This window comes from Staurois parvus, unplaced genomic scaffold (genome assembly GCF_062004578.1).
Source record: "Staurois parvus isolate SC_StPar_1 unplaced genomic scaffold, SC_StPar_1.0 ptg000013l, whole genome shotgun sequence".
Lineage (NCBI taxonomy): Eukaryota > Metazoa > Chordata > Amphibia > Anura > Ranidae > Staurois > Staurois parvus.
Window position 1 is genome coordinate 17350001 of NW_028317809.1, and position 23384 is coordinate 17373384.

At 41.1% G+C, this 23384-nt stretch overlaps 1 protein-coding gene across 1 annotated transcript in view; it reads right to left on the minus strand.

Moving 5' to 3' along the window:
- The window catches only part of LOC149473651 (tyrosine-protein phosphatase non-receptor type 9-like), a 101986-nt gene that overhangs the window by 61895 nt on the left and 16707 nt on the right, over positions 1 to 23384 (minus strand). Inside the window, exon 2 of the mRNA XM_089676246.1 lies at positions 602 to 742. Coding sequence (XP_089532372.1) covers positions 602 to 742 — 141 coding nt within the window. The remainder of the gene's footprint in view (positions 1 to 601; positions 743 to 23384) is intronic.

Genomic DNA, 23384 nt, shown 5'->3' on the forward strand with positions numbered 1-23384 from the left:
AACTTAAAATGGTTGTCAAGGTTGAAGGTTTTTTTCATGGATTCTATACATGAAGGTAGAAAAACTTTCTGTGTGCAGCACCCCCCCCCCTAATGCTCATCTAAGACCCCTCTCAATCCAGCGATGTGCACTGGAGTTTCAGCTATTCCGGGACTACCTCTTCTCATTGGCTTAGACTGTCAATCACAGCCAGTGAAACAATGAGAAGAGAGAGGGAGTGGGGCCGAACCGCAGCTGTGTGTGTGAATGAACACACAGAGAAGTGGGTGTCCCCATAGCAAGCTGCTTGCTGTGGGGGCATGACAGGAGGGAGGGGCCAGGAGAACATGCGAGGGACCCGAGAAGAAGAGGATCCAGGCTGCTCTGTGCAAAACCACTGCACACAGCAGGTAAGTATAGACATGTTTGTTATTTTTTCTTAAAAAAATAAATAAACCTTTAGAATCACTTTAATAACCCCTCACTGAATAGCATTTACTTTGCCAAAAGTACTGGGTGCTGACATGTAACAGATCAGCAGAAAATATAGGTATGTTAGCACTAAAGTTTGGCAATTAATTTAATTATTAAGCTCAGTACTGTGGGGTAAGTGTACACTTACTCTGTAAGCTTGAAATAAATCTATTGCTCTAGAAACATCAAACTTCCGAGCCATTAAAAATTTCACAGCAGTGTCTGGGGGCACGGTAATCACTTGCGGTTGTTCCCGGTTCTTCAATTCAGCCAGAAATTCTTCAATGGCCTGCCAAAAAAAGCAAATATGTTAAGTCCAAATGATAAGACAGCATTTCTTAAAACATCTGTGTACATTTAGAACAATGCTCAATTACTGAACATTTAATGTTTAAGTGTAGGAAAACAAAATACATTCATACATTTTGTAAACCGCTTTGCATGCCAAATGATTTGTAGTTCTGTTCAGCCGCGGTCCAATTTAAATACCTCTGGCAGATTCAATACAATAGCATAATAACTATTTATTTTTGCCACTGGACTCAAAACCAAACCATACTCTCAATCAAGACTATGTCTGGACAATGAAAGAAGAGTAGCTTGCTGCTCTTCCCTCCAGTAAGCAAGCTTTACTTGTCAGTTTCACCAAACTGTGCCATGACGGATTAGGTTAGAGAGGTGTCCCTTTCTAAGAGATTAAAGAAGGCGACTACAGAGATCTAAAGAATTTAAAATTGCAGTTAGATATTTTTTCAATGAATACAAAACTGGACCACTAATGTGACTGTAATATGCCTATTTAAAGCTCCAGATTTACGGAAATTGTTGTCACTTTGCTCTCCTGTACTGAAATTGATTTCGCTGTACACTGTGAGATTCACTCAATATGCATTAACTTAGAAGTCAGACAGTGCCAGGCTCAATTGATGCATGGAGGATGTCCAAATTCATTCATTCAGGCCCTTTCCTTCCCAATCCCAGTCTCTGGACCATCCTTTTTTAAATTGCATTTCTGCTTTTTCCATCATGGAAGCTCAGCATCACATGTGGGCACTACCTTGGGTGCTCTGCACATCAATGCAGGCTTTCTAATAATGTCGATATGATGAAACCATGAAAAAAAAAAAAAAAAAAAAAAAAACTAGGGGTACTTATGCACACGCTTAGTCGACTTTGTTAATCTAGCCTTGTAAATCTGGGAATGAGATGCATGATGCCTAAAGACCAGGAAGTGCTCACAGATTGTTGGAGTGCATTTCCACTGTAAAGACCGGTACAACGTACCAAAATTCGGATGGTTCCTGCTGTATACCGCTGCCTGTTCAACAGAAGCTGATTTAACAACCGGATTTGTCAAGAAGAGCATTCGCCATCAGAATACAGTAGAATAACAGGAGAGATCCACTAATGAGTGTCTGATATGTGGGCGTAATGTGTTACTACAGGTGGAATTAGCCTTTAACCTCCCTGGAGGTATTCCCGAGTGTAGCTCGGGGTAAAGTTTCACCACCACAAGCGGTAACCCCGAGCTACACTCGGGAATACCTTGCAGCACTGCTCCAGTATCTCTTCTTCACTTACCTTGTCCTGTGCTCCTGCGATGTCCCTCCTGCAGTGTGCCCTGCAATGTCCTCTGGCCGATGCCAGCATCTGTCTTCTGGGTTCCGTCCCCTGCGACAACAGGACGTACGGGGACAGAACGGCGGGAAATTTGAAAATGTGAAAAAGTGACATTCACTAAATACACTAAAATCACATAGCAAAACATTACTGTATCAAACCATTTCACATACATTTTGTCCCTAGTGCTTTGTCCTGTGCCCTGCCTGCATTTTTACTGTTCTTTCTGCCTTGAAACTGAGAAATGTCCATGGCGTCCAAAAAGCGTCCCTTTAGGTCAAAAGCAGTTTTAAACCAGCTAGAGAACAGCGATAGTAAATTAGAACCACTTGCAGAATTGAGTGATAATGATTTGTGGGGAAATTCGTCATCAGACACTGAAAACGATTTTGCGACTTTGCTCAGTGATGTGCGAACTTGACACTATATTTCAAATTTCAGTGTTTTCGGTTTGATTTTATTATTGAATTAAATTTAATATATTATTTTTTATGATTATTTATTAAATTATAATTTATGATTTCGTGTTTCAAATTTTAACATACCAGGGATGTTTACTAGACTCTTGTTCGGACAGATTTCAGTGAGTTATTCCTAAAAATTACAGGCCTACAATAAAAAAAAAAAAACATATTTCCATGCAAAAAAATGTACCGCTTTGAGCACAGAAATACTGACATAATCAGACCGCTAGGGAGGCTAACAAAGAATCTTAAATGAAAATAAAATCTTGATAAAAGTAAACAGGTCCAGGAAAAAAGGGTTGCTTTTCTCTTAAGAAAAAAAAGATGTCCACAGACTGAAGCACCATGAGAGTGGGAGGGGTCACACCTGGCCGGCCAAAAGCATTTTTGTTTGCCAGTGTATAAATCCTCCTAAAGCAGCCTGAATTTACTGTTCTCGTGTTCCCTTATGAATTGTTAGGAACCTCCTTTCCACAAGATGTCCTAGGATTTTTGGCTGATGCCTGGCATCATTCAACCCATTTACACTGAGCACAGGCTCATGTACTCACCCCCAGCCTTGGATTGGACAGTTAGAGAAGCAGTACAGTGATGCGTTTATCTTTTTGTCCCCCTGCGTTCCTCTCCTATCACTTTGTTTCTAGGTAGGACATTAATTGATTTACTTTTTGTAATGCTTCTTTTCTCTGAGCTCTGCTGCACAGGGGCTCCCAGAGGCTGGTACCAGGTCAAATTCTGGTACCTGCTTACAACTCTTGCATTTAAAAAATACATGTAATGCTGTATTAAATTAATACAGAGCTGCTTTAAAGTAGAATTAAAACTCGTTTCTTAGTTTTGAACAGACACTTATTTGGTTTTCATTGCAGTCTGTGCCCCCCAATAAGGAGATTCACCCTATTTGTCCTCTTTACCATCAAAAGTGAAAGCAAAAGAAAAACCCAAATTTTTGGTTGTCCCCAGAAAAGTAATAGAGGGGAAGTTAGTTCTGGTGACCTGGGGGTCCCCAAGGGATTCCCTTAATTTGTGGGGACTCTCTCACTTCCTGGTTTAGCTATGGGACAGGAAGTGAAGGTTAATCTTCCCAATGGCAGATGGCACAAAAATAAACGGACTGGGGTGAAAACCCTTCCTTCTTACTCTACCCAAAATGAAAAAGAAGGTTTTGCCTACAATTCTACTTTACCTTGTGTCTATAATATCTGTTCAGAGCTTGGTTCTGCATTATAAGCTACAGTACATATATTTCCTGCACAAGCCGTGTTGTAATTGAAAGTTATTTCCATTTAAATATGCAGATTCTGGGATTTCATATTCCTGCAATATGGCAACTAGGGGAAATTTTATAGACTTGCTAAATTGAAGGATTGACTCATTGGTTTACCAGAAAATTGCACAGTCAAGTCTCATGTCAAATTACAGGAATCCCTTTCAGTCTACTTTTTGTTGAAATACTTTCCATTTCTTTCCTAAGTTAATGCTGAAAATGATATGAAATATTGTAATGATAAAAAACGATACATCAAGGCAAGTGTAATTTTCTTCAAAACATAAGAAAGGTATTCAGTTCACATTGAGGATAATGTACTTTAAAGAAGAGGTAAACCACATAAAAAATAAAAAAAAAATACCCTGCAAGGCAATAGCATAATGTACTAGTATGCATCTATGTACTAGTACACTATGTAAAAGTTACCTTAAAACTAAGCCCTCCAGTGGCACGCTGTTACCGCTGTAAAGGCTTCCATCTTCATCCGGTCTTCCTTCAAGGTTCGCGAGCTCCGGCCATCTGGCTGGCTGAGCCAAGATGACGTCACGTGCATGCGCCACGGCACGGGTATACTGTTCTTTCAGAATGCATGCGCCAGCTAAAAAGAAAAAATGAATATCTCCTAAATGGTGCATGTTTAGGAGATATTCATTTTACCTACAGGTAAGCTTTATTATGAGCTTACCTGCAGGTAAAAGTTAAAGTGGGTTTACTACCACTTTAACAAAGCTAGAGAAGCACTTTAACTACTTAATGCCAAATCACGCACATGTACTCGGATGATGCCTGTACCTGCAGGCATCATCCTGGTATTCTTTTCAGCTGGCTACTAGCTTTTAAGTAAAAACCATCCTAGCGGCAACCCCTCCCACTGGTGCCTCTGGGCTCTACCAACCCAACAGCTTACAACAAAAGCTGGTTGAGAACGGCAACGTCCCCGATGAGCTCTATGGTGTCACAAGGGATGTTTACATTCCTTGTGTCAGCAATAAAAAAACTGGAAGCGATAAGCTTTTTCGGCACTTTAGGTTTCCCCAATGTAAACAGCACCATCTTTGAAAATGTAAAGTATCTGATCACACCAATCTTGGTGTGATCAGATGCTTGTGAGAGCAGAGGAGACAACTGGGGTCTAAGAGACATCAAAGCTCTCCATAAAGTGTACCTGTCACTGTCTATTGCTGTCACAAGGGATGTTTACATTCCTTGTGTCAGCAATATAAAAAAAAAAAAAATTAAGAAAGTGTAAAAAGAATTTAAAAAATTGTTTTATGCACCCCGGCCCCCATGCTCACACGCAAAGGCGAATGCATGCGTTGGTCCTGCACGCTTATGTAAAAGGTGATCAAACCACACATGTAAGGTATTACCGCGAATGTCAGAGCAAGAGCAATAATTTTAGCACCAGGCCACCTCAGTAACTCTAAACTGGTAACCTGTAAAAACTTTTAAAGTTTCGTATGTCGTATGTCCTATGGCAACGTAGTTTTCCGCCACTCAACAAGTGCGTGCAATTTTAAAGCGTGACCCATTAGGCATGTAAATACTCGGCATAGAATCATTTTACATTTTACCAAAAATGGGTATTATATTGTGTTTGTGTGGATTGAAATTCATTAAAGTGTATTTTTTCTAAAAAAAAAAATTTGCGTTCGAAAAACTGCACAAATACCGTGCAACATTAAAAAAAAAAAAAACGCAAAACCCACCATTTTAGTCTCTAGGGCTTATGCTAAAAATATATATCACATTTGGGGATCCTAAGTAAATTTTCTAGCAAAAAATACTTATGTTTACTTGTTTTATTTGTCAGAAAAAGACATGATCTTCAAGTGGTAAAGTGTAGTTCTACTTGTGCAGTCATATTTGAGAAAACTCCAGCTTGGTTTACTATATATGTTTTTTTTCAAAAACCTTACTGATGTGATGATGCCAACAGTTCTTTTCCAATTATACATCTTTTCTGATTACTGGGAAGGGGTTTGGAGGAATCAAATTAAAATATTTACACATCTGATTAATGCAAGCCTAGTTCACTTCACAATGGACCCATCTCTGGTAGCTGATTGCTTAGTTTCTGGTGATTACTAGCCATCATGTTTGCAATTTCAAAAGTGATTGAGCTTGAATTAAATTTCCCAAGTGTATGGCCAGCTTAAGTGGCTATATAAAACAATCAAAAAGCCAATGATGAATAACTATGTGTAAGGCAAGAACTACACTGACGATTATACCTTTTGCCACTGAAAGATTGATTCATTGGCAGTATTGTATTGTGCTGTCTAAATAGCCAACAAACTGTTAAATCTCATTTAACAGTCCGTTTAGCTTTCAGAACTCCTAATTCTCATGCAACACAGCTTACCTGAGCCTAATTTCTTCTTGCTATTTCTCGTTATGACTTGCGTGGCATGGTGCAATTTAAGTTAAGCCTGTAAGTTAAACATACCATTTTTGCATGCAGGCAGCTATCATTTTTGTCCTGCAGTGAGCTGTGGCCATGCAATATGCTGTTCAGCGCATCAAAATTAACTTTTTTTTTTTTTAAACTTTATTTGAAGTGTATGGACCAACACTTCATTCACATCACCAAACAGCAGTGCCATCCAGCGTCCTGCAAAAAAAAAAAATACATCATGTCTTGGTGGTCAGTAGATCATGCTTGATCAACTTCAACCCCAGCTACAGCTGCCAGGAAATGACAGCTCTGACGCAGAGTGAGGATCAGCCAAATTTAGAGCTCATTCAGCGCTACTTAGTGACACCTACCTTGTCCGTACCAAGCTGGTACGGTCCCAGGTGGGACAGCGAAGCTGGGTTACATGGGGAGACAGTATGTTTTGGTGCCCATGAAAGTAATGAATGGCTGATAATCACTTCCAACAGAAAGCTACCAGCTTTACAAGTACACACACATACCCAGCTGCTTGGTCTAAGAACAGGATCTATTATTCAGTAGTCAAGTCCCACAAAATCCTCTGGACTAAGGGTACAATTACACCAGGACCAGCAAGCTATACAGTGTGAGGCAATGCACCATCTCGTGGTGACCAATCGGCGCATCGGCACTGCAGACATCCCACAACACACCAGCCGGTGCATTGTAATGCTGTGAACAGGAATTCAAATTGAATTATTGTGGCGCCTAGTGGATAAGTGTTGAAATGAATAGTGGTATGCCCACTCATTGACACAAATGTGAGTCAACAGCTGCCCCTAAAAGTGAATTTACCACTTAAACGTGGCCGCCAAGCAAAATGTGCGCCGAAGCCTGATGCCGTCACTTCCAGGTTCCGGTGACGTCACGTCTAGCCCTAGCGAGAGCGAGGCTTGGAATGCACGTCGGCCATCTTTGACTACACAGGCTGTACATACTGGTGCTGGTGGGTTAGGCACCTGTACATGTGAGTGCATAGCATTGTTTTATATACGTTCATTTATACATAAATACTGCACTTAGACCGTATAAATCTCTCTTGGTTTCTTTGAGTGGCTTGGCAATACTAAACAAGGAATACCTGCTATAAAGTACCCTCTTTTTTCCCCGGAGAGTCTATTGGCAACCTCCTTTCTAGGGCCATGATCTGCGGAGTGTTGGTGACCGGGAGGACCATCCTTAGATAGCTAGGAGGTGGACGTTCCACCTTATACCATTAAAATGTGCTTTTTGACTACCTAAACCGGTGGTCCTAGGTTCGGTGAGTGAGACATTCTCCTATTTTCACCATGGTGTGGACACATGGATTTCCGTCATCAACATTATGTCCCAAAAGGACTGTTATGATCCACAGGATGAAGGCACACAGACTTTTATGAGGCTTATATTTTTTGTTGTTTTTTATTATTGTGTTCTGTTTAGGATTATTCTTTGATTTGGTAGTATGTTTATTAATATAGTACTGGTATTCAGGCACATGGAAATGGTGGGATTGTTTGTCCCACTTTGAATCTATAACAATTTATTGTACAGCGCCTACCTATTCACTATTATCTCATAATAATGCTGTGGCTGATATGAACAGAGCCCGACACTATACAATTAAAGAGAATTCTGCAGCAGGGTAACATAATCTGCTTGTTGAAGTTATGTTTCCGTCTTGAAGGAAGCTATTAGTGATGGATACTTTCTTGCAACGAAAAAGCCAAGCTCATGCAAAACCCTCAAAGTGGGGAACATCAGATTTGTGGATCTGGAAGAGAATACTTTGACTCCAAGAAGAAGAAAAAAACAGTGTGATCACATAAAAGCATACTAAACACTATTGAATAGTGTAGTGAGTAAGCCACCCAGGGGACAACTCCAATTTTTCCACTAAGAAGATCATGGAACTTCCAGGTGAGGTTCTTATGCTTGTATAACTATCTATTCTGAGGGTACTGTGGTCCAGTCTTGTGATCAGCTCCCAGCAGCTTCAGGCGAGAAGAGGAACAATTGACAATGGATGCCCCATAGTAAGTCTATGGGTGACATCACCACTCAGACATTCCAGCTGTTGTTGGCACTCTCTACTCTCTCCTGAAGCTGGCTGCTGAGAGGAGATCACATAACTGGACCAGAACGCAATCAGAATAGGCAAGTATAAGAATCTTCTTTTCACAGTGTAGTTAGGATACAATTTAAAAGGGGGGTAAGAGCAGATTTAAGCATAGTTTGCTATAACCTGGAGTTTCACTTTTAGATAGTAGAAAATCCATATTGTCAACATAATACCTTTCAGAATGTTAATTATATTGTGCATTGTCACAACAATTTTTCACTGTGCAAATACAACAGACTACGAACCGCTGTCTCCTGTTCCATACCAATTATAAGACTTGGTGATCGCACACAATCCTAGGTCAAGTACTAAAGCCAATAAAATGAAAAACTTGGTTAAATTTAAAATCCCCTATACAGTGAAATGCCTAGATTCTCTTCCCACCCAACACCACAGCAAATCTCACTCTTGTTGCAATCTTATTATGCGGTAATCGTAATTACTGCCATAACAAAAATATGGAAATTGCAATCGCTGGAGCATGGAACACGCCCTCAGTTTCAATGCGCGGACTGAAGCATGAGGTCTCATGAATTATGGTTCATGAAAAAATTGCCAGCATTGTTGATGACAAGTAACACCAATTCAAGAAGACATGGGCAGCCTATGTGAATGTGCCTCTAGCTACATTCTCAGGCGAATACGGTCTTTTACTGCGGCTTCTAGGTCTCTTCCCTTCTACTTTCCTACCCCTTTTTCCTCCTAATAAACAGTGTATGTAAAACTGGCCTACACAAATATAATTCCACTAAAAATCTTCATTACGATTTTTCAATGGTTAGTTAGGTCAAAACAACGGTCATTATTAACCATAGTGACGAGAAAATTCAAATGAACCGGATGACAATTTTTTCTCAAACGACATTGTAAGGTCTCATTTACACAGGTGTACTTAGGGCTAAGTTCACACCAGATGCAGTCCAGTGCGTTTTTTTTCCCCATCAAAAATGCATGCACAGTGTTTTCCATGTATTCCAATGGCCCTAGTTCATCAAACCTGTGCAGTCAGATCCAGTCAGATTCTGGTGTAGAAAAAAAAAAGTAGAACACACTGCATTTTTTCTGCACTGAACTGTACTGGAACATAGCAAGCTGCATCAAAACTGCACCAGAACGGAGTGCGGTGTGAACTGTAAGCAAAAATATATCCAGAATGCATATGGAGTTCGTTGTTGGGGTGTGAACTGGCCCTTAAGCATATGCCTGTGCGATGGCCACATATACCGGCACAGGGATGCACAGGCGTTCTATGCATCACTGTGTAAGCAGTCCAATTCATATCAACTGGATGCAACAGCTGTGTGGATGAGGGTGCATGGCCTTGAAAGCATAGAGGGAGATTTACTAAAATTGGTGCAGTCAGAATCTGCTGCAGCTGTGTATTGTGGCCAATCAGCTTCTAACTTCAGCTTGCTCAATTAAGCTTGGACAATAAAACCTGGAAGCTGATTGGTTTCTGTGCAGAGCTGCACCAGATTTTGCATTATTTTAGTAAACAACCCCCATACTGTCTATGATCGGAAATGCACACCCACACTGACATGGCTTTCAAACTGAGAGAAGTTGCGATGTCCGAATTGAAATGAATGGACCTGCAGTCGGATACATGTAACACTCATGCATCCTCATGTGGGCAAACACAGCCCTCACACAGGCATACGCTTTAGTGTGCCTGCATAACAAAGACCTAAAAGGAGGATATGGTTTTCATTCCAAAAGAAGAAGGAAAAAAAAAAAAAGACATTGTAATGGGACCTGATTAATACATTTAGGATTCTATTCAATTAGCAGATCTGGATGAAATTTTAAGGGCTGTCAAATGAAATTTGTTGACTCAGCATTAGGGACCAAGTAAAAAAAATGTGGCTCACATCAAAAAGGTAAATAAATCAAGAAATTAAAAATCCCTGACACCCATCATAAATAGATGGGTGTCAGGAATACCCATATAGAACTTTAAAGTGGTTGTAAAGACTCAAGGTTTTTTTTTTTTTTTTACCTTCATGCATTCCATGCATGAAGTTAACAAACCTGTGTGCAGCTCCCTGTTCAGCCTCCCCCCTCCCAATACTTACCTGAGCCCCATCGCAATCCAGTGATGTGCACGAGAGCAGCTGCTTCCCCAGAATTCTCCCTCCTTATTGGCTAAGACAGCAGCAGGAGCCAGTGAGGAGTGAGCAGGGGGCCACACTCCTTGTGAATGGACATACAGAGCAATGGCTTGGGAGGAAGCCTGCTTGGGTGCCCCCATAGCAAGCTGCTTGCTATGGGGCACTCGGAGGGAGGGACCAGGAACCAAGGCCCCCAGAAGAAGAGGATCGGGGCTGCCCTGTGCAAAACCTCTGCACAGATCAAGTTAGTATGTCATGCCATTAAAAAAAAAAAAATAAAATAAAAAATTGTCTTTAAAATCACTTTAAGAGCTGATGACCCATTCTATCCAGCTGGAAAATGGAGTACAACGAACCAAGCATGGCAGCAACAGTAGAGCTTGCAGAAAAAAGTAACTGGATTTTGTATGTTTTGCTTATGTACAGCATACTGCACTCATTGTGCACATGGCACTAATAATGTTTTGATTATATATTAGTATTCTTACAAGTCAGATAAGAAAATGGCCGGCCTATGTTACACCCCTTGTTACCTTAAAAGTACAACTGTAATATAATTTGATAACTGCGTAAGCATGGTTATAAAAAACACAAACCAAGACAAAAAAAACTTGAAATGTGCTGAATGAACAGAACATTTATTTGGAGAGATGCCGAACGTATTTTTTTTTTTTAGCTTTGGTTTCCAATTGCAGTGAACGTATCCATTTGAAACCACTGATCAAGGATAGGAGTTGCCCATCTTTAAAATTTCCAAGGCAGGGTATGGAATTGTAGCAGCCCATCCCCTCAATCTACCACTCCTGGAATTCTTAATAGCTTTCATACAGTTTTCTAAAATTGGATTTAAACACCTTGGAATATGGATGATTCCTGGGAATCATTAGCCTGAAACTGTGGGCTTTCATAACCTTATTTAGCTTTTACACACCCAATAACTCATCTAGAACTATGAGGATATGATGAAAGCAATAGGTCACTAGACAATTATCGCCTCATAAATACAGTTTGAACTTGGGCGTAACAAGCCAGAAGTCTAAAATTATGCAATGCAACTTAAGAATAAATCAGTGCCCTTAATGTGCCCTTAATGTGTCAACTTCTTTGGCTTTGGCATGTAGCGCAAGAGTAGCCTTTTAGCATAGGCATCTGGAACAAGCAGGGATTAATACTGACAGCAGAACTGTTCCCTTAAAACACATAAGGTCATCAGTAAATCACATCAGTTAGCATCAGAATAACATAGCTAGATGAAAGTCAGCCTATGTCCATTGTCCACTCTACCATTGACAAAAATTTTAATAGCTGCTTCACACACACACACACACACACACACACACACACACACACACACTAAGCAAACATCATAATACATAGCTGCCCTACAAAATCAATTTAATCAACCAGAAACTGGAAGAGAGAGCAGCATCTTCCATTAGTCATTCAAACCTCAATTACTTTACTTCTGCACATCTTGCCAAACACACAGCACATTAGAGACGTAATTACTCTTACTTCTGTTTAAAGAATTCTACCGAGTAAAAGAAAAAAAAAAAAAAAAAAAGGAAGTGTTTCCTATATAATGAATAAACATAACTCTGACTTACAGACATGCTGAACCACAGCAATGCAATATGCTGGTGCAAATTATCATGATATTTAAAAATCTGCAGATCAGATGAAACTAACAGTGCATGTTTTCATCTGTACTGTGAAGCGCCGTCCAATCAACTTTGGTGCATTTGGTTGAATCTGGGCTGACAGTATATCTCAAAACACTGCAGAATTCATCCAGCTGCTTCTGTCTTCTGTCACATCATCCATAAACACCAATGACCCAGTGCCACTGGAAGCCATGCATGCCCATGCCATTATACTGCCTCCATTCATGTTTTACAGATAACGTTGTATGCTTTGGATCATGAGCTGTTCCAAGCCTTCTCCACACTTTTTTCTTCCCGTCTTTCTGGTACAGATTAATCTTAGTTTCATCCGTCCAAAGAATGCTTTTCCAGAACTGGTCTGGCTTTTTTAGATGTGTTTTGGCAAAGTCTAATCTGGCTTTTCTATTCTTCAGGCTTATGAATGGTTTGCACCTTGTGGTGAACCCTCTGTATTTGCTCTCGTGAAGTCTTCTCTTGATTGTAGACTTTGACAATGATACTCCCACCTCCTGGAGAGTGTCCTTCACTTGTCTGGATGTTGCGAATGGGTTTTTCTTTACCATAGGAGAGGATCCTGCGATCATCCTCCACTGTTGTCTTCTGTGGAAGTCCATGCCTTTTTATGTTGCTGAGCTCACCAGTGCATTCTTCTTTCCTCATAATGTACCAAACTGTTGATTTAGCCACTCATAATGTTGCTGCTATCTCTCTGATGGATTTGTTTAGTTTTTGAAGCCTTACAATGGACTGTTTCACTTGCATGGACAGCTCTTTTCAAAGCAAGATGTAGGTTCACAGCAAAAGATTCCAAATGCAAATACCACACTTAGAATCAACTCCAGACCTTTTCCCTGCTTAACTGATGAAGAAATAATGGAGTAGCCCACACCTGGCCATGAAACAGCTCTTGATTCCATTGTCCAATTACTTTTGGTCCCTTGAAAAAAAAAAAGGGTGGGGGGTGGCTACTCTTTAAGAGCTATAATTTCTAAACCCTTCCTCCAATTTGGATGTACATAGTATCCTCAAATTAAACCTGAAAGTGTGGACTTTCAGCCCATATCCATTATACAACTATAGCTTGAATATGTTTTGGTAAATACCTGGAAAAACTAAAATTGTGACTGTGTCCAAATATATATTGGCCCAACTGTGTGTATATTATGTGTGTGTGTGTATATATATATATATATATATATAAGCTTTGTTAACTGAGCCTACTGTCACCCCACTATTGCAAGACAAGTGACAACGTATGTACAGGTAATTTTTTTCTTTAGGTCTGTAGAGGTAAGGAAGAGTAAAAAACCCAGTTGCATTTTTATTTATTTTGGTATCTTTGACCCATTGGAGAGATTTCCATTCATCTTCTGTCTCAGAGATACAACAGGAAATTAAAAAAGAAAAAAATCTATCCATTTTTCCACAAGGAAAATGGCGCAAGAAATAACTTGTCAGAGGATCGGAACTTCCCATATTCCATCCAAAAAAATAAACAGTTTGCCTTACATGTACTGTACATCACATTAATGGACAAATATCAAGCAAGATAGTGATAGTTTCTCTTTGTGTCTGTGATCCCTGTGCCTGTCATCCCGGGCAGTTAACTGTTTGTAAAGGTCTATCACAGAATTACTACTGGAGAGGAGACAGGTTTTCAGAAACGTCTGGGCAGGTTTTACATTGTTGCAGTGTTACAGTGGAGCAGCAGAGGAAGGAATGTTTAAACAAAGCTTCTAATTATCATAAATCTGTCTTATTGCTCCTGCATAGCATTGCCTAGTTGTGCAACAGAAATGCTGAATGGCCTCCATTATGTCTTTACAGGCCCCCACTGGATATGAAGAAGAAAACATAAGTGGCATGATGGTCAGAGAAAAGACCAGAAGCCAAAATATTACCAGCATGAGTCACTATGCTGGATTTTCAGTAGGGGAACTGCAATACATCCACTGTGGGAACCAGGTTGAGGAGGATAAGCAGAACTTCCCTTTTTAGCTGAAGTTTCACTGTTTCCCCAGGGAGTAGATTGTGTCCCGCATTGATTATTTTTGTAAGATTTCATTTTTCTTAAATATTTATTTTTAACAGCCCTGTTGGGGGTGATTTGGTTAAAGATCAGTGGTATGAGCAAATCGCTGTTGTCTCATTTTGGCTTGACTTTTTTGACACACACCAAAGGTTTGCATGTGCTTGGCATGGGTTTCCTCTTGTACTCCTGTTTCCTCCTGCACATGCTGATTGCCTCATTGTTTTTGGATCAATATAGAAAATTAAAAAAAAAATTTGTATGTATACTTCCAAAAATATATGGTTTTTTGGTTTGTGAGTCTTGCATATAGGTTTGTCAGGAGATTCGCCATATTCTATATGTGAAATGAATAAAATTATGACAGTGAAAAAACTAGGACCAATGTTGTGGCAAGGGTCAGAGAGCACTATTTCCTCCAGCTGGTCCAAGCTTGAAATCAAAACTCAAATATAAAAAAAAAAAAAAAAAAAAAGGAGTAAAGCTGGGTACACACGAATAGCTTTTTTTCCATTCAGCCATAGAGAATCCACACAAGCAAGGTGGTTGGAGGAGTCCCCCCCGTCTCCAAAATAAAGACATAACATTTAATTGGGTACAGTTTTGCATAATGGAGTAATTGTCAAAATATCACAGCACTGGAAATGAAAAAATGGCCTGATAAACCAGATACATTACAGGCAGGTACTCACGTGGTTAAAGGGTTAGTCCACTTTATTAAAAACTGCCTATGAAGGTAAGGGATGCTTGTACATAAAGACTGTGCAGCTTTGACCGAAGTAGGTTTAATGCCTTTGTTATAGGTGTAGGCCATTTATGTACTTCCCAAAGCCTGGGCTTAAACTCCCACAGATGGCAACCCCTTGTCCTGCCTTGTTGCTAGGACGTTGCTAAGACACTCCCAGCCATATCTGGTCACCTCCACCATCACAAGAGCAAGCTCTTTCTCCAATTCAAACCCCCCTTACACGCACTCTCTCCATCATGGCACAGTAGCTCTGAGCTCAGCAATGTAGTGATTGAGGAAATGGTGAACTGCACAGGGGTTTTAAAGAGCACTCCTGTGATGGTGGGGGTGAGCAGTAAACAGCTGCGAGTATCCTAGCAACAAGGAAGGACAAGGAGATACCATCTCTAAGACTTTGCAGCTAGGCTTTGGCTGGTACGTAGGCCTTGTTGCTAGGCCTACACCTATAGCAAGGACACTGTTCAACTTTAGTCAAAACTGCATAGTTTGGTTTATCTATTGGCGCCCCTTACCTGTATAGGCAATTTTTTTCGCTATAGGTGTACTAGCCCTTTAAAGTTTTGTAAAGAAGAAAAAAAATATACCACAAAATTAAAGAGGAACTTTAACAACCCCCCCCCCCCCCCCCACCACACACACACACTTTTTTTTCTTTCCCTGTCAACCTCATGCTGGGTTCTGCAGTTAAGATACTCACCCAAGCAGTGGATCCAGCATCATCCTGTTGAGATCATCTTTTCTACAGCCATCTCCTGGGTCCTGTGCTGCCATCTTCATTTGTGACATTCTGTGTGTCCCCTGCTCTTTCATGTTCATGGACAGCCTCCTCATGATGCACTTCTAGGCCCATTCCCCTTTAACAGATGGCATGCAGTGCTCCTATTGCCTCCTGAGATATGAACATTACATATCCCAGAAGGCACTGGGGCAGTGCATGTCATACACTTAGATGAGGGAGCCCAGGGGGTGGAACCAAAACTTCAAGAAAGAAAAAAAAGTAAGGCAGCCCATACATTATACTTTTTTTTGTTCAACCATTTGAGGTGGATGGGGGAATCACTCCCACTGTGCTACTGTGCTCTCACAACAGGGAGCCTTCCCTGCCATCAGAACACAATGATCAGTGTTGCTGGCTATAGCCGGCAGCACTAGTTGTTCGAAAAAAAAAAATAGACCGACTTCTGTACAACCAGGAGCCCATGGATGGAATAAAATTTGGGCGGTCCCTGCTGAACCGGACAAATTTTGACCCATGGCATATTTAAAGCTGAGCTCCACCCAAAAGGGGAAGTTCCACTTTAAGGACTGCTCCCCGTTAGGAATTGGAGAGCAGGTACCCGATATTGACAGGTACCCGCTCCCACTTCCGCTGTGATCACTTAGGCGATCGGAAGCAAAAGTCCCCCCCATAATCTTCTGGGACATGTGACAGGTCCCAGAAGACTACAGGACCATTCAGAAAGCAAAGCACTGCTCATGCATGTGCAGTGGGCACATGGCTGTAAAGCCACAAGCTGTCGCAGCCGAGTGCCCACACTGAAGATGCCAACACTGGGAACACAGGATGGCTGGTGAAAAGGGCTGCAGGGAGGACAGCATGGGATCAAGAGACAGGTGAGCACCCGTTTTGTAAAACTCAAACTACAGGTTTTTTTTGTACAGTTTCACTGGAACTCTGCTTTAAGTAAACTAATACACAGCTATTTTTTTAAGGAGTGGGGGAAGGACAGAGAACAGGAAACTTCCTGATAAGGGTAACGGTCTGTTTAAAACTCAAGCCAAAATATGGTTGGATAAAGTAGGGAAAATGTGAAATTTATTGTCCTTTTTTTACTTCACATCCTGTTCTAGAGAAATGAGTATAAGGGAAATTCGTGCTTTGACATTTGTCCTTTGTTGTACACCAGCACCTAATATTTTACTTGCTTGAATTGCATTTGCTGGTTGCACTGCTAGCAATAATCATGCCTGAGTGTGTAGGTCAAATAGGCTGATTGTTGGGTATAACTATCCATTATATACTTGCATGCTCATTGTCTGTCTGCTTGGTCTCCTAGAAATCAATGAAACCCTGCCAGAGTCCTCTTATTCTGATATTTGTGATCAATGGAATTTGACATATGAGAATTAGAACCTTTGGCAATAAAAACAACAAACTCACTTTAGAAAAAAAGGCTGGTTTGTAACGACGTGTAAGTGGAACTCTAACCAAATCCATGTCAAGAGGGCAAAGGCATCTGCCACAAGGTCTACTGTGATATGGCAGACTAACATGCATTCATCTAATCATGCATTCATCTCTTCTCCACACAGGTACGTTGGTTTGACCACTGCCTTGCCCGTCTGTCTACAATGGTCAGCCAGCAATCCTATGAATTATCACTAACTGCCTATTAATGTAACCTACAACTGTTAACCAGTTGTAGACAGTGGGAGTACTACAGATGTCCAAAAAAACCCCCAAAACTTATAAGTACAAAGGATACGTGCAGTATGTCCTGTACTTCCGCTGCTCCACCCCCACTCCCTACATATGCCATCATTTACTATCAAAATTAGGGCTCAGTTACACTAGCGGTTGCGAGGCGGTAAAATCATGTGGGTGAGCCACATTTTTAACAACCTTCAAACATCCTACTTTACCTTGAAAGGCAGTGGCCAGGATGTACACATACTGTGGCAGCAATTATATCCTATCATGTTCAGCGGCCACTATCACCCACCAAACAAGTCCCATTCAAGTGAATGGGGCTGAGCTGCAACCACACGCATCACCTGTTGAGGCGCGGTACTCTAGCATTTAGTTGTTAAAACAGGCAGTGAGGCGGCAATACAACAACTACTCACTGCCTGTCACATGCTCTCAGAAAAGCAAACTCAGATCACCCTGAAGAGAGCAATTCAAATGTAAACAATGCCTTACAGTTGGGAGATGCTGCTTATACTTGCTGTCAGATGATCTGTTCTGGTGTGGAATAAAGAGATATAAATGTAACATTGTTACTTCTGTATCTAATCTGTTTCATTCATCTGCGATCAAAGGGATAATCTGCATACAGTATCTCACAGAAGTGAGTACACCCCTCACATTTTTGTAAATATTTTATTGTATCTTTTCACGTGAACAAGTGACACTTGGCTACAATGTAAAGTATTGAGTGTACAGCTTGTATAACAGTGTAAATTTGCTGTCCCCTCAAAATAACACACAGCCATTAATGTCTAAACCGCTGGCAACAAAAGTGAGTACACCCCTAAGTGAAAATGTCCAAATTGGGCCCAAAGACCTTGCACTCCACCACCTTCCGTTTGAGGATGCCCCACAGATGCTCAATAGGGTTTAGGTCTGGGGAAATGCTTGGCCAGTCCATCACCTTTACCCTCGGCTTCTTTAGCAAAGCAGTGGTCTTCTTGGAGGTGTGTTTGGGGTCGTTATGTTGGAATAGTTTACAAAAAAATATGTATTAATATTTTTTTGTAAAATATGAAAGAGGATGTTACGGTGAGTAGATAGATACCCAACATGTCATGCTTTAAAATTGTGAACGCTTGTGGAATGGCGTGAAACTTTAGTACTTAAAAATCTCCATGGGTGACGCTTTAAAAATTCCTACAGGCTAGCAGTGTAAAGTTAAAGCAGAGTTCTAGTGCTATAATTCTTGCTCTTGTTCTGACATTCATGGTGATACCTCACGTGTGGTTTGAACACCATTTACATATGTGGGCGTGGCCTACGTATATGTTCACCACTATGGGGGTACTTTAAACTTTTTTTTTTTTTTTTACACTGTCCCTTTATAAAAAATTAATCACTTTTATTCCTATCACAAGGAATGCATGTGATAGAAATAATTAGTGACAGGTTCCTCTTTATGGAAAGATATGGGGTCAATAAGACTTTAAAAAAAAAAAAATTACCTGGTTTACAAGGCGACGGAACTGGAAGTGACATCGCTCTGGTCCTCCAAGGGCATAGAGATAAGTGGAGGCCATCTTTCTTTCGCTAATCTCTATGCCCAGCGCCGGGATTGTTCAGTGGTTTCTCAGGTAAGGCTGAGAACTACCGAGCGGCGGCTGGTAATGGCAGCGGCTGGTAATGGCAGCGGCAAGGGGCGGTAGCGGACAGGGTCATTTTCGGCACCTGCATCAGTGCTTTTTTTCAATATCAGCCAATGGCTGATAGGGGTGTTTTCAGCCAAAACATTTCAGCCACCGAAATTTCGGTGCAACCTAATTATTATTATTAGGAATGAGACAAACCATTAACGCTGGCAGGAGCAGTTACAATGATCAGCTTTTATGCAGTCAAGTTAAACCTTTATTGTAAAAGGAAAAAAATATGGCTTGCTATTGATTATATAGTGTGAATTGAGTTTGGCTTCAATGTGTTAGTGTATTTAAATCTGCTAGTATATTTAACACTCCCCTCCACCCAGACTGACAATGCTGTTGTCTTCTATGCCCCCTGTGTGCCTTCATCCAGAGTGGGGACACTCTAATACAGAAGGAGTATTAACAGCCATATCAGCAGGTGAAAGACTATAAAAGAAAACAAATGCAATCACTACATCTAATGATTGGCATCCTGCAATATACTTTTGGTTTTGGGTTTAATGCTGCTTTAAAAGTTAACCACCTCAACGTTTGTTTTTTTTTACCAAGTCCTTTTTGGGTCTTTCACACTAATGTAATTTCTTCAAACCTTCCAATATAGGAAGATTGCCAAGGCTTACAATCCATTCTTAACTTAGCCTTCGATCGTATGAATAATATATGATGCGTCTTTCACTGCTGTATTGAAAATGCAACAGGAAGGGAACAGGTGTCCCTTTTGGAACAGTAAAGGTGGCCATAGATAGATTGACATTCGGCTGGTTCAGCAGGGACCGGAGAAATTTTGCTCCATGTGTGGCCACTGTAGTTGAACAGGAGTCGATCTACTGATCAACTTCTGTTCAACCACCCTGTTGGATAAAAGCTACAATAGGCTGCAGTGCTGATCTGTACATTCTGCCAGTGGGGGGAGTCTCCTCCCTGTCAGAATACAACAGGACAGTGGGGAGGGCTCCTCCACCCATCTCGAACATGTGGATGGAAGAATACATTCAGTTTTTCATTCAGACCGCTGGCTAAATGGAGGAAAATGAACCAGGAATGACCAGCTTAACCCTCACCTCTGGTGACAAATTTAACTTTTTTTGATCTCACATTACTTAGTGGGGACATGGACAGCAATAAAAAAAAAAAAAACCTGTCAGAAGGCTAGGCTTAGACTTGCAGCACACGTATCACACCTCTGAAAAGCGATCCGTGTTCACGTACATCTGTTTTAACCCTGCAAACTATGCTGCAATTGTGTGCAGAGGCAGATATGTTGTGGCCCAATTCGCTTGAAAGGGGTATATTTGGTGGCAGTACTTGCTGTTAAACGCAACAGAGGGATCATTTTTGCTGTGGCATGTGAACACCCCAGTCCACTGCCTTTGTAGCTTAAAGGTGGGGTGAACACTTGATATGGCGAAAAAAATTTGTAAAACATTCGTAAACCGAGGCATTACTGCACTTCATTTTATTGTTATCGATTTGAATTATAATTTTAGCTGATGATCAACTCTAGTTACTCCACTAAGATATGAAAATAATTTAGGCATAGATATAAAAATTAACAAATTCCCATTACAGGAAGAAAGCTTAAAGTGGTATTAAAGCTTTTTTTTGTATAACAAAACATGTTATACTTACCTGCTCCGTGCAGTGATTTTGCCCAGAGCAGCCCTGATTCTCCTCTTCTCGGGTCCCCCGCCAGCGCTCCTGGCTCCACCCCCTTGAGCAGTGCCCCCCTGAGCAAGCAGCTTGCTCTCAGGGCACTTTTGTGTGCTCGCTCCTGAGCTGCTGCTCTATGCGTCCATAAGAGAAACACACAGCTGCAGCTCCCCCCCACTCTCTCCTCATTGGCTTACTGGCTGTGATTGACATCAGCGGGAGCCAATGATTGTGGCTGAAGTAAATTGTTCTTGTAAGTAACATCTATCATTGAGAAGCTATATTACAACTAACACAAAAATGAGCACTAAACATGCATCCTACCATCCCTTACTATGTCCTCATTTGCGTTTCTCACCAGGACAGCACAATCTTTGTTCAGGCACTATTTAGACATCTATATCTTGATATACTGGCTCAGAGATGCTAAAATTAAAAGGGGAAGTATGTGATAGGCTAAGTAATTAACAAATATTACCATAATCACAAATCAGCTGCCATTTCTTTCCTCCCTCCTTCTGATTGTGTAGCAGGAGTACTTCATCTGTCATGTAGGTCCCAGTAATCGTCCCTTTGTGGTTTGAATGTTTAGCAATCCACCCAGATTTCAGGTGTGCTCCCCATCCTCCATGAATGTTGTGCCCATGGAGCGCCTTCCCACATCCCCACACTGCACACAGTTTGGGCACAGGCAGCACAGCTCCTCTCCCCCTCCCTCAAGCCGCACAGCTCCGATCAATTCTCTTACAGACACCCTCTATCTGCACAATGTGTAGCTGTCTGCTATGCTGCAGTTCTGACCTGTGATGTTCCCAAATAAGAATGGCTGTGCAGTATAGAATCCACCTACAAAGTGTGCAGATAGAGGCTAAGAGAATCTGATCTGACCTGTGTGCTATGTAAAAGGAGCTCTGCTGTGTGAAGTCTCAGAAGCGAGCACACAGACCAGAGCCAACATCAGAGAAGGAACAGTATGAGAATCCAGAAAAGATTGTAGCCTTCCCACGGGTATCTACCTTGCTTTTAACAGAAAGGGTGTACTTCTCAGAGGGCTGGGAAAGATTTGTTATGTACTAGCAGCTCACAAGGAATAGGATGAAGCTAAAAAGTAAACCCATACTCTTATGGCAATGCTTGCATCGGTGCTGATCATTGTGTTCATAATGATCAGCCTCTGCTGTAGCCTCTAAACTTGTGGCTCAATACAAATTTACAATTCAAGTCAGCGGTCTTTCCCTCAAACGTTTACCCCTCATATCTTTTATAATTTTTGTTGCCCGTCTCTGGACTCACTATCTTATTAATATCTTTGAGGTCCCCAGAACAGAACATTATTTTAAATAAGGTTGGACTAAAGATCTACATAGGGAAATCAGGATCCTCCTACTGGTGATCCCTCTAGTGATAACGAAGCATCAACATAAGGAATCAGGACCTCCTTCTCGTGACACCTCTAAGTGATGCATCTCTAGAATTCGATTCACTTTTCCCACTGCCTGGCACACTGTTTGCTCATTTTGCAATCATCAGAAGTAAGTAGCCCTATGTAGTTATGGCCAATACATGGATATTCTGGTCAACACAAGCATTCACATGTTCAGTGGGTTTTTGCATTTTTTGCCACCTATACATAGCAATAAAGAGAGAACTCATCAGGAGCTAGTGTCTAAATGAGAAAAAAAAAAAAAAAAGGACAAGGGTCCAGCTGTCTTTAGAAAAGCACCAGTATGTCCTGCCACAACAGGCATGGCTTACCAAAGTTGGCAAGGAAAACCTTGTAGGGTGCACAATACCAGGGAAAACGGCCATACATAATGCAGCCTGACATGGAGGAGAAACCCGTGGACACAGAAAATACCATGGAAAATGCCATACATACAAAACAATGTTTACAAGGAATATACAAGAATGCTTCAATCACAGCATATGTTTGAAATATTAGGAATGGTGGACCATCCTCAAGGGACCCCCCAACTCCACCTCTTCAGTGATGTGTGGCAATAAACATGTGCCTGCTGGATTGCAAATGCAGCAAAACTGAAAACCTCAGGAGACCCATCTGCCTACTTGATCACTTACTCAGATCTTCAAAATAAGTGCTGTGGCTTATCGTGGCTGATCTTGGCTCATTTAATGGAGCTTAGAATTATGACTATGGTTTAACCCGCCTTGTCACCTATACTTATCCTATTGCTAATGCTCTGGGAACTTCCTGCCAATGTTATCAGCAACTGTAACTGCTGTTTATTTTTTTGTACTGAATGTACTGTAATACATATCCCCATGCTGGTATGTATCACTTTGCTTTTCAATGGTAAACCAATTAATAGATGACTGAAACAAAAATAAGTGCTGTGGCAGTGGTCAGGGAGAGAAAAAAAAAAATGCATACTGACGATTTATACCTTCTTCCTGGTCAGTGGCTATGATTCAACCTGCCATTGGACACCAGCGACAAACATACTTGGGCACTTTCGGTAAACCATGATCCTTAGATCTCTGATGAAGGGGGGAAAAGGGGAGGGGTCTGGCCATTTGCGTTCTGGACCACGTGAAATCTAAGTTCTCTCTGCAGATAGTATTTTGTAAGACAGAGGTTTGGGCTCGCCACAGAATATATCTGAATGCAGGTGGAGAGTATACACTACTAGGCATTCAATTAGTATAAGGTTAATGTTCGTGCAGCATTGCGATAGACCATCCTTTACACCCCAAATCATACAG